At 37.7% G+C, this 12969-nt stretch overlaps 1 protein-coding gene across 1 annotated transcript; it reads left to right on the top strand.

The window, feature by feature from the left end:
* The first annotated feature begins 4959 nt into the window (after positions 1-4959).
* Positions 4960-5892, top strand: LOC113891816 (olfactory receptor 2A2-like). The gene has a single exon (XM_027540294.1). The coding sequence runs from the start codon at positions 4960-4962 to the stop codon at positions 5890-5892; it is 933 nt and encodes a 310-aa protein (XP_027396095.1).
* Positions 5893-12969: the final 7077 nt, after the last annotated feature.

Below are 12969 nucleotides of genomic sequence, written 5' to 3'. Positions count from 1 at the left end.
TCATAGATTCTTTTTTCATGCGCAGTGACTATCTTTTCACCCCTATTTCCTTTACTGCTTATAATTTATTGAAATTTTAATAAATGCAACACTTTCATTGATCTATTTGAATATTTAATCATGCTTACATTAGATTCTTTGTAAGATTGTTCAACACATTCAGTTACAACTTGGGTGAACATAAGGTTTCATTGTTTAACTCGTACACCTTTAGCACTAACTGGTTTGTATTTGAATATTGTTTTTTAAATCACATTTTGAGTTGGAGAGTTTTATTAAAATTATTCAAAATTAATTTGATTTTTCATCCTACCTTCTCTCTGGTTTGTGATGATGACTTTTTGTTTTTCTTCATTCTATTTCATAATCTCCTAATAGAGAGTCAGATCTCATAAGGGCATTTCAGGCTCTGGTAATCCAATGAGCAAGCAAGCTATTGAAAACTATATATATGCCTACAATCCGGCAACTCTACCGGTATTTTCAACCTCCCTTCATATTTTTATAAATGGATCTCTTTGTGTGTTGAGCTTGCCTTCACCCCTCATCCAGGTCACTTACAACTCTGACAGCTTCCTGCCTGTGCAGAGTCTGGACTTTAGACAGAGGCAAGGGATCAGGACCTTTTCAGATTCCCTCTGAGCATTTTCTAAGCCCTGGTCGTCGTGTGTGTGGCCTTCTAGTTTCCCAGCAGTATCTGGGAGCTATTCAAATCATCTATTTACCAAATCATCTTATTTCCAGTTCTTCCACTCAGGGTGTTATGTTAGTCTATAGTTTATCCCACCTTTTATTACTTGCCTCATGTGGCAGCAGCTGATAGTTTTGCCTTCAAAGGCTTTCAGCAATTGCCTCTGGGTAGCCACCTCAGCGGTGGGAGAGTTTTGAGTTAATTACAATAAACGAAGTTCTTTGACTGCATCCTTCAAGGAGTCACCAGACAGGTCAAATCCGATATCCAGAACCCTATCGAGTATGAAGTATATTCTGCTCCTTTTGGTAGTGAGTGTACATCAGAAGTGCAGACTATCTTGTTTAGATCTGCTCCTGAGCTAGGGAGTAGGGGATGGTATCAGGGCAAGTTAAAATGCTACAGATCTCTCCGGTTGATCTTCAGGTTTGTTTTCCATATTAAGCAAGTGTGTGGTTGCTATAGCTTTTGATTAGATTCCAGAAATCCAAAGAGGATTATTTTGACAGATTTTTCCATTTTATATGTTGCTTTTCTATAGAGAACTACTTCTAATTCTTCTATTCCATTTTTCTTTTATCTGTGTCCCTCCACAGAGTTAATGTTTTCTTGATCTTCTTACTCAGGTGTACATTTAACTTGTTGATTTATAAAGACATGTGAAAGGCTTTAATCCCATACAATTTTTTAAAAGAAGAATCCTTAAATTTTTGAATGGAAATATGGATTGCTCATGGGCTAAATTTATCAGTACAATTAAGTAATTAATGCTGAGTAGAAAGAAAAGGTAATGAAAGTCAGTAGTTACACTTTTCTGTCAAAACACGTGGAAATTAGAACCTTTAACTTCTATCAGCCTATGCCCCACATGTGTGCTATTGTTATGTGTTTAGTTCAGTCTTATTCTAGGTACCAGAGATCACCACCAGTATTCTTACCATCAATATCTGTTTATTTTGCAAATATATGTACTACCTCTTTTGCTCTTTATTTCTTTTTACAATGTGAACTTTCTTTCTGGGATTACTTCTTTTTTGCTTAAAATGAAATATTAGAATTTCCTTCAGTAAGAAGAGTTGAATCCAGGCTGGCTCTGCTCAAGAGTAGGGTTAGTTGTTTTTAATAGACGAGTATGGTGTAGGGCATGTAGTCTCTCATCTTGCCAGAAACTCAAGTCTAAATCTCAGAGTGTGTATCCTTCAAATTTGTACCTTTGGTTTTTAAATTTTCACTTCAAAAATGGGGAGATTTTGTGTCTTTTTTATGATTTTTCATACTTCTCCGCTAACAGATGACTTTTTCAGTTTTTGTAATACTATTTTTACATTGTAAGTGAAAGAAAGTGCAAGTGCTAGTCACTCACTTGTGTCTGAGTCTTGGCGACCCCATGGACTGTAGCCCACCAGGCTCCTCTGTACATGGGGATTCTCCAGGAAAGAACACTGGAGTGGGTTACCATTCCCTTCTCCAGGGGTTCGTTCCAATCCGGGGTTCAAACCCAGGTCTCCTGCATCGCAGGCAGATTCTTTACGGTCTGAATCATCAGGATTTGTGTTATTTATGTTCTGTTTATCCACCATCATGCTCACAATTTTGACTGTTTCTTCTCTATTTAAATGAATAATGTTGCACAATAGTCCTGCTCTTACAGTTTATGTACATATCTGTAATTTACAATTGAGAAATAATTTCTCAGAATATCTAATAGGGCATATTTTACAAATTCCTGTGTATATAAACATTACATATATATGTGTATATACATATTTATTTAATAACTATTTATTATTGTAATCGTATTACTAAATGTATTACAGTAATGACTACCCCCACCCTAGCTCCTAGAGCTTCTGCCTGCTGGGCTGTGGCAGGTGGCTTCTTTTGCTCAGCAGCTTTCTTGACATCGCTTCCCAGTGTGGTTGAGTGATGGTCCTTCTCAGCAGATAGACCAAATCTATTGTTTTGAGAATAACCTGGCTGTAGGCATTTCTTCTGAATAAGGCTCTGATTTGGCCAAAAAAGCAAAAGGACCTTATAACCTAATAGATAAATGTATTGATAGAGTAACATCTGATACTGGAAAACAGAATTCTGTTAACTGTTATAGTAAACTCTTTGCTGAAACAGTATAAGTGTTTTACAATATAGTTATTTCTTACTGTTTCCTATACTATCATCTAATATGCATAATTATTAGACTCAAGATTACTGATCTGATAGAAAATTTGTCCCACCACAAAATAGGATAGAATGAGTGCCAATCCACTGGCTAAAGGAATATTTTAAAGCTCCCTAGCTCAGTTACTGAGCTGCCCCAGTAAAGAATAGCATATCCTTTATTTACTGAGTTGCTATTATTTTAATGACTCTATTGGAAAGAAGAAATTTTATTTAGGCTATTTTAAACTAGATAGGTAAACAGAAAGATAGATAAATAGCTAGGTAGGAAGAAAGAAAGAATGAAAGGAAGCATGGAAGGGAAGGAAGGAAGGAATAGATTTGACCAAGAATTTCCATGTCCTGGAAATTAGTATAAGAAAAGAAAATATACATAAAACAATTCATATAAAATTTAGTCACTGTAACATTATAATCCAAACAACCTAGTTAGAAGATGATATACTAAATAAAATGTTTATATGCAACAAAATAGTGTACAGATGTTTAAAGTATATTGCAAAGAAATAATTGATATGAAAAAATGTACATGTTATTCTAAATGAAAGAAGCAGATACACAGTATTGTTTATAGAATTTTAAATATATTTTGTGAAAATATAGGTACAGTGAAAAATGGAAAACTGTTTATAGAAATTACTAACAATCATCAGCTTTGGACATATATTTCACATATGTATTTTCTCTTTAATGTTTTACCAATTTTTATGTTTCTCTAAGATACTTAGAAAACTTGATGTTAGAATCTCATATGACATAGATGCCTTTTTACCCACAAAGTAAACCAGTTCATTGAAACATTAATTTATAAGTCTAAAACGTCCAGAAGACTATAATTCCCTGAAAACAAAGAAAATCAAAAATGATTAGCAATATAATTAATATGATTTGAAATACTAAATCTACATTGCCCAAAAAACTACTGTATAAGATTGAGATCATTCTTTATGATGTAATGTTCATTCAGTAAAATAGATTTTGTTCTCCAAAAGAAGTCAGTAAACGTATTAATATTAAACAGGTCAAGGTAAGAATCCATTATCCACTTAGCAATCTATATACTGTCCCAAATGGTATTTATCCCTATTGTATGGGGATATCATAAATGTGGCAAAAGTGATGATAAAAAAATTATTATTAAACACCCAATATAAGCAGATATTTTTTAATGATTCTTCAATACAAGAAGACATATTTTGAGTGAAATAATGGATTCCAAGCTGAAGTGGGAAATGTACAAGATGAGTATAGGATAGTTTCTTAAGCCAGAAGAAAGAAAGTACTTAAAATTTTATGGATTAAAAACTTTATAATGGAAATAATGTGGAGGCACCACCTTAGCCAATGATCCACATCAACATCAACGTTACTGGGACAAATTATCATTATCTGTGTATTAATGGAGGGCATTAAGAAGGACACTTTTTTGTGCTAAAAAATGTTTAATCTGAATTAGAACATGGACAATAAATGGGAAAATGCATTGAGAAACACAGCACAAAACAAGAACTCATACTCTTCAAAAATATCACCATCAAGGCAAGAAGTGCAAACTATTTAAAATTAGAGGAAATGATTAGTATATGTGATGTTGAATTTGAACCTTAGGCTACAAGGGCAGGAAATGTTGTATTTAGAGTAGTGAATTATCTTAATGTTACATCTCCTGTTTTTGGTAGTTATACTGAGAATACATTAGCAAGTAGCCATGTTATAGAGAAAAAATTCCAAAGGGTTTAGATGTAAATTGCCAATATGTGACTATGGTTTCACTTTAGTCTTATGTGGTCTCCAGAAAATTAGCACTATGTGCACACAGCGAAAATAAATGATAAGCCAAACATGAACAAGCAACTTGGTAAAATCTATATACTAGTATAGTTTATAGTCCATGATACTTACTGAAATTTGAGATTACCTCACAATAAAAAGAAAACAAAAAGGTGAAGAAACTTAAGGAAAAAAATCAGTTATGCATAGACAAGCATACCAGCTTCCTCTTCATTCCCTTCAGATAAATAACTCCTATTTTCATTGTTATCCAGCTGTGACACTCCCATCGCACTGTCCTTGACAGACTATCTTTAGGAATGGAGGGCAATCAATCATGGATTGCAGAATTCATCCTGATAGGATTCCAGCTCAGTGAAGACATGGAATTGGTCCTGTTTGGTATCTTCTCCCTGTTATATACCTTCAACCTGCTGGCGAATGGCATGATCTTGGGTCTCATCTGCCTCGATCCTAGACTGCACACCCCCATGTACTACTTCCTGTCTCATCTGGCCATCATTGACATATCCTATGCTTCTAGCAATTTGCCCAATCTGCTGGCAAATCTAGTGAAACACAAAAAAGACATCTCCTTTGTCTTATGTACTTTGCAGATGATTTTTAATTTGATTTTTTCTTCTATGGAGTGTTTAATTTTGGTGGTGATGTCCTATGACAGGTTTGTGGCGATCTGCCACCCCCTGCAGTACATGGTCATCATGAACTGGAGGGTGTGCATGTTCCTGGCCATCGCTTGTTGGTCGTGTGGATTGTGCCTGGCCATAGTACAAGTAAGTCTGTTTCTAAGGCTGCCCTTCTGTGGGCCCCAGAAGGTGAACCACTTCTTCTGTGAGATTCAATCTGTTCTCAAAGTGACCTGTGGTGACATCTGGATCAATGAAATGTTCCTCTTTGCTGAAGGTGTGTTTATTTTAGTTGGGCCCCTTTCCCTGATGCTGGTCTCCTATGTGCACATCCTCTGGGCAATCCTAAAGATCCAGTCAAAGGAGGGCCGCAAGAAAGCCTTCTCCACCTGCTCCTCCCACCTCTGTGTGGTTGGGTTCTACTTTGGCATAGCCATGATGGTGTACTTGGCCCCTGACAGTAGCCACCGAGAGGAACAGAAGAAAATCCTTTTCCTGTTTTACAGTCTTTTCAACCCATTGCTGAACCCTCTTGTCTACAGTGTAAGGAATGCTCAAGTGAAGGCTGCCTTCCACAGAGTATTGCAGAAGAAGAGGACAGTGTGAGGGAGAGTATAGTTTTGGTTCAGTGCATTTTTCCCCCAGTGAGATGTGATTGCTGGTATAAAAAACTCAAGAAAATTTCCCAAGAAGATGCATGATTTCATGATGACAATTACTCAAGAGGAACATTGATATGATGTCAAAATACGAATCCCTAAGCCATTGTTCCTCCATGGAGATGGGAATATACAGGCCAAATTTCCTTTGTGAAAATAACAGAAGTCAGATAATAGGTGTCAGCACTCCAGACAAGCACAACGCCAAGAAGAGATACAGTAAGTGAAGTGTTTACGCAAATGGATGACACTTTACCTCCCATAGCTACCTCCTCTTTCTACCACCATGTGTGCGGATCAGGAGAAAATTCCCAACTCCCATCTCTTCTTCAAGAGAGAAAAAGAAAAATGGACAATGGAGACTATTTTGTAGCTTTTCGGAGAGTGGCCTGAAGTTCGGTTTGTTTGTTGTCTCACTTGTTTCAGAGCACTGATGGGAATGGCAATTTGGATTCCTTGTAGGGGCCACTGAGAAACATCGCAAACATTCCAACTTTTTATAGCTATAAAGAGATTGTAGCATGTCAGGCAAACACCAGGTAGAGCAAGTCGGTACAGGCTTCAGAAAAAAAAAATTGGACAAACCTCTTTAACTGAGAATATACATAAACCAATTCAGAGAAGTTGCATCCACAGACAAGGCTAGGGGGTCCCCAGAGTCTCTAGGAGAGCTTATTGCTGAAGATCTTTCACTTCTCAAAGTTAGTCAATAGACTGGGAGAAGTAGCTGTGTTTCCAAACGCCCACATCTCAGCTAAATTTCACAAGATATAAAGTGAAACAGGGGAAACAGGGACCAATTAAAGGAGCAAACTAAATCTCAAGAAACTATCCCTAACGAAATGTAGATATGAGTCACCTGGCGAAAATCCAGAATCATCATCCTAACAATATTGAATAATCTATAAAACATATAGACAACCTAATGAAGAAAATGATACATGAATGAAATGAAAATATCACAGAGAGATTAAAAACTGTAAGAAGAACAAAACATAAATTCTGGGACTGGGTTGAAAAATTGATTAAAGGGGTTCAAGAGAGAAATTAGGAACTGGTTGGAGACTGATGAAAACAAGACACAACATGCCAAAAATGTGTGGCTGCAAAAGCGGTACTAAGAGGTTAGTTTTCAGTAACATATCCTCATGCCTTTGAAAAAAGAAAAGATTGAAAATCAACATCCTTATTTTACATCTGAACTAGAAACAGAAGAAAAATCAACCCCAATATGGCAGAAATAAGAAAGTAATAAATATTGGAGCATATATAAGCAAAGTAGAGAATAGAAAACAGCCAACTGGTAGAAAAAGAAGTCAATGAAACTAAGAAATGGTATCCTGAGAAATTAAAAATATTAATTAATTAGAAATTAAAATATTAATATTAATTTATTAAGTATTAATTAATTTAATATTAATTAAAATTAAAATATTAATCAATTAATTAATTTAATTTTATCTAAACTGAAAGAAAAGGAGATATATGTAGGATATTCAGATGCTTAGAAACATGAAGTAGAATTGTGGTTACAAGTGACTAGGAGACAAGAATGAGAAGTTATTTAATTGGTACAGAGTCACAGTTTGAGGTGGGAAAGTTCTGGAGATGGATACTGATGATGGCTCCATGCAGTGTTACTGACAATATCACTGAAGTGTATATTTTAAATTGTTAGAAGACAAGTTCAAGAAGGAAGACTGGTAAGACCCTGAGCTTATCTCCCATGAACATTATCAAAGCTAAAACTACATATAAAAGAGCTCTCTTTGAGAACAAACTAAAGTAAAAGAACAACTTTTGTACAACCATGAATACAAAAGAAAAAAAAAATCCACATCAAACATGTAGGAGAGGAAGAGAAGCAGTCTAGTTGGGACCCACACACCCATTGAGCATCCTGGAAGGGGAGGAGGTTATCCCAAGACGGGCGTCCTTCCCAAGGACCAAGGAGTTCAAGCACCATGTTGGGTACCCCAGCCCTGGGGCCCAGCACTAGCAAGACAAAATGCTTTTGCTTGTTTTGAAACCAGTGAGGCTTATAACTGAGAGAGCCCAAGGGCTGTTGGAAATCTAAGTTTCCCTGTTAAAGGGTGTATGCATGGACTTGCTTCCTCCCAGGTCCTGTGCAGAAACAGCAAGATGAAAAGTGCCTGCTGCTATGGCCAGCTGGCCAAGACCACCCCGGTGGGCCCCACCCCCCAGCCCACATGGACTGTAGCTCTAGCCCCTCTGGCTCTGGCCATATATCCCACTAAGGCAGTGGCCACCAACACCTCTGCCCCCAGGAGAAGCAGCAGCTCTCCTCAGGCTCCAGCCCCAGCCACTCCATCTTTGGTCACACTCCCAGTCAAGGTAGTGGCGATGAGCACACACTGGTGGCTCTCATCAGAAAAAGGCTCCAATCTCTCTGGCTCCAGCTCTACAGCCACCAAAATGGTTATTTCACTGTGACCCAGGAGAAGCCTCAGCCCACGACGAATCCTAAGTCTAGTCCCCCTAGCAGCTCACCCCTCACTGAACCAGGGGCTCCCAGTGTCCCTCAAAAGGGCCTCAGCCTATGTCAGACTCTAGCTCCAGCCCCACCCAGCCCTGGCTCCAGTTCTGACCCCTACAAGTGGAGGCCCCAGCAGGCCCTGAAAAAAGCCTCAGCCCAGACTACGTAAGGAGTCTCCCACACAAGACAGGCCTTTAAGACTGAGATAGGAAATGATTCTGCCTAATTTGAAAGACAAAGTCAAACAAAATGAGAAGACAAAGAAATATGTTCCAAATGAGAGAACAAGATGAAAAACCAAAGGAAACATTAAAGACACGGAGATAAATACTTACCCCAAAAAAGAATTCAAACACTCATCATAAAAATGGTCATTGAGCTCAGGAATAGAATAGAGGAACACTGTGAAAACTTTAAAAAAAAAAAAAAAGAATAATATAAGAAATACAAATCAGAGCTGGAGAACACAATGCCTGAAATCAAAAATACACTAGAAGGAATCATCAGCACATTAGCAAATAGATTAGGTAATATAGATGCATAAGTGATCTGCAAGGTTGATTGAGAAATCACTCAGCAGAACAAAAACAAAGATAATTAAATCAGGATAGTTTAAGGGACCTGTGAAACAACAATATCTATACTAACATTTGCATTATAGGAGTCTCAGAAGGTGAAGAGAGAAAGGGGTAGAAAATGTACTTGATGAAATAATGGCTGAAACATTCCCTAACCTAAAGGAACTATATATACAGGTCCAGGTAACACAGAGCAATATACACCAAGACATGATTTTTCAGCAGAGACTTTGCAGGCCAGAAGGGAGTGGCATTATATAATGTGCTGAATAAAAACCCCTATGACCAAGGATACTCTACCCAGCAAGGTTATCATTGATTTGAAGAAAAGAGTTTCCTAGGCACACAAAAACTGAGTTCATCACTACTGAACCAACCTTATAAGAAATGTTCAATGGCCCTCAAGTGAAAACTAAAGACCATAACAAGAAATAAGAAAATACATGTATGAAAAATCTCCCTGATGGAGGTAAATACACAGTAAAGACAGTGTATCAACCACTCAAACAAGGTAGTGTTAAACTCGAGAGACAGAAGCTATAAAATCAACTGTAATTAAAATAATCAGTTAAGGGATGTGAAAAAAGAAACATGTAAAATATGATACCAAAAGACAAAACTTGTGAGAAATGGAGTAAATATGTAGAACCTTTAAAAAGTTTAAACTTGAACAGCTATAAATATACATATTGAAACATTTATATTATATAAAATTTTACACATATATATAGAGAAATGAAAATATCTTTTAAAAAAATAACAGAAAATGAGTAACAAAATGGCAGTAGTTATATACGTCAACGGGCTTCCCTGGGGGCTCAGCTGGTAAAGAATCTGCCTGCAATGTGGAAGACCTGGGTTCAATATCTGGGTTGGGAAGATACCCTAGAGAAGGGAATGGTTACCCACTCCAGTATCCTGGCCTGGAGAATTCCATGGACTGTATAGTCTATGGGGTCACAAGAGTCAGACACGACTGTGTGGCTTTCAGTAGCATGTACTTATCAATAATCACTTTAACTGTAAATGGACTAAATGCTCCAGTGAAAGGACATAGGATGGCTCAATGGATTGAAAAGCAGAAAACAAGCAAAAAAAAAAAAAAGAGAGAGAGAGAAAAGAAAACCACAAACAGCAAAAAAAACCACACCAATCTATATGCTACTTATAAGACATCCGGAACAGAACTAAACACACACAAGGAATGAAAACAAGGAGATATCCCATGCAAATGGAAATGAAAAGAAAACCTGGGTAGCAATACTCATATCAAACAAAATAGACTTTTTAAAACATCTAATCTATAACAAAAGACATTAAATTAAGAAGACAGAAATCATTTCAAACATGTTTTCTGACTACACAGTATTAAACTAGAAATAAATTAGAACTAGAACTAGAATTAAACTAGAACACTGGAAAAAATACAAATGTAAGGAGACTAGACAACATGATACTAAAAAGGATGCTACCAAAGGATCAACTTAAAAAAAAAAAGAAATTTATAAAATATGAAAAGATGAATGAAAAGAGAAACACGGCTTTTCAAAATCTATGGAACACAGCAAAAGCAGTTAAAAAAAGAATACAGGGCAATGTCAAGAAACAAAAATCTCAAGCAATCTTAACTTTACAGCTAAAGGACTTAGAAAAAGAATGATAGATGTCCCTGGTGGCTCAGTCGTAAAGAATCCACCTGTAATGCAGCAGTGAAGAAAGTGAAAGTTGCTCAATTGTGTCTGACTTGTTGCGACCCCTGGACTGTACAGTCCATGGAATTCTCCAGGACAGAATACTGGAGTGGGTAGTCTTTCCCTTCTCCAGGGGATCTTCAAAACCCAGGGATTGAACCCGGGTCTCCCCCATTGCAGGTGGATTCTTTACCAGCTGAGCCACAAGGGAAGCCTTGAGCTTCTGCTTTGGCTTCTACACCAAAGCCTTTGACTGGGTAGATCACAATAAACTGCAAGGATGCAGCACAAGCTGGAATCAAGATTGCTGGGAGAAATATCCATAATCTCAGATATGCAGATGACACCACCCGCATGACAGAAAGTGAAGAAGAACTAAAGAGCCTCTGGATGAAAGTGAAAGAGGAGAGTGAAAAGCTTGGCTTAAAACTCAACATTCAGAAAACTAAGATAATGGTATCTGGTCCCATCACTTCATGACAAAAAGATGAGGAAACAATGGAAACAGTAAGAGACTTAATTTTGGGGGCTTCAAAATCACTGCAGATGGTGACTGTAGCCATGAAATTAAAAGACACTTACTCCTTGGAAGAAAAGCCATTACCAACCTAGACAGCATATTAAAAAGCAGAGACATTCCTTTGCCAACAGAGGTCCGTCTAGTCAAAGCTATGGTTTTTCCAGTGGTCATGTATGGATGCGAGAGTTGGACTGTGAAGAAAGCTGAGCACCAAAGAATTGATGCTTTTGAACTGTGGTGTTGGAGAAGACTCTTGAGAGTCCCTTGGACTGCAAGGAGATCTGACCAGTTCATCCTAAAGGAAATCAGTCCTGAATATTCTTTGGAAGGACTGATGTTGAAGCTGAAGCTCCAATACTTTGGCCACCTCATGCGAGGAACTGAGTCATTGGAAAAGACCCTGAAGCTGAGAAAGATTGAAGGTGGGAGGAGAGGAGGACAACAGAGGATGAGATGGTTGGATGGTATCGCTGACTCGATGGACATGAGTTTGAGTAAGCTCCAGGAGTTCATGATTGACAGGGAAGCCTGGAGAGCTGCAGTCCATGGGGTTGCAAAGAGTCAGACATGACTGAACAACTGAACTGAATGCAGGAGTCGCTGATTCTATCCCTAGGTTGAGAAGATCCCCTGGAGAAGGAAATGGCAACCCACTCCAGTATTCTTGCCGGGAGAATTCCATGGTCAGAGGAGCATGACTGTCCATGAAGTCACAAAGGTGTTGGATACGACTTCACAACTAAACAGCAAAAAACCTCAAAGTTAGTGGAAGGAAATAATAAAGACCAGAGTGGAAATTAATGACATGGTTACCTAATAAATTAGTAAATAAAAGAGATCAATGAAACTAAAGCTGGTTCTTTGAAAACATAAACTCAATAGACCTTTAGCCAGATTCATCATGAAAAAAAGAAAGAGGGCTTAAATGAATAAAATCAGAAATTAAAGAGAAGTTTCAACTGATATCACTGAAAAGCAAGTAACTATAAGGGGATACTACAAACCGTTATACACCAACAAAGTGGGTAACCTAGAAGAATTGAAAATTGCTAGAAATAGCTTTCCAAGCCTAAATCTGGAAGAAATAGGACAGTTTCACAGGTCAATTACTACTAATGATGTTTTATGAGTAATAAAAGCTCCCCCAAAACAGAAGTCTGGGACCAAAGGGCTTTACACACAAATTCTACCAAATATTTAAAGAAGGGTTAATATCGATACTTCTCCACCTATTCCAAAAAATTGAAAAGCAGGAAACTTTTCAAATTTCAAAAAATTGAAAAGGGTTTCCGCAATAGCTCAGTTGGTAAAGAATCCACCTGCAGTGCAGGAAACCTGAGTTTGATTCCTGGGTCAGGAAGGTCCCCTGGAGAGGGGATAGGCAACCCAGTCCAGGTTTCTTGGGCTTCCCTTGTGGCTCAGCTGGTAAAGAATCCGCCTGCAATGCAGGAGGCCTGGGTCTAATCCCTGGGTTGGGAAGATCCCCCAGAGAAGGGAAAAGCTTCCCACTCCAGTATTCTGGCCTGGAGAATTCCATGGAGTCACAAGTCAGACACGACTGAGCGACTTTCACTTTCACTTAATACCCATCCTTCTCCAGCTATTCCCAAAAATTGAAAAGGAAGAAACACTTTCTAATTCATTCTACCAGGTCAGCAATACCCTGATACCAACTCCATATAAAAATACTTCAACAAAATAAAATAAAAATTACAAACCATTATCCATGATTGATATA

This window comes from Bos indicus x Bos taurus, chromosome 4 (genome assembly GCF_003369695.1).
Source record: "Bos indicus x Bos taurus breed Angus x Brahman F1 hybrid chromosome 4, Bos_hybrid_MaternalHap_v2.0, whole genome shotgun sequence".
Classification (NCBI taxonomy): domain Eukaryota; kingdom Metazoa; phylum Chordata; class Mammalia; order Artiodactyla; family Bovidae; genus Bos; species Bos indicus x Bos taurus.
The sequence above is the reverse complement of the archived record's forward strand: the minus strand, read 5'-3'. Positions and strand labels throughout refer to the sequence as shown.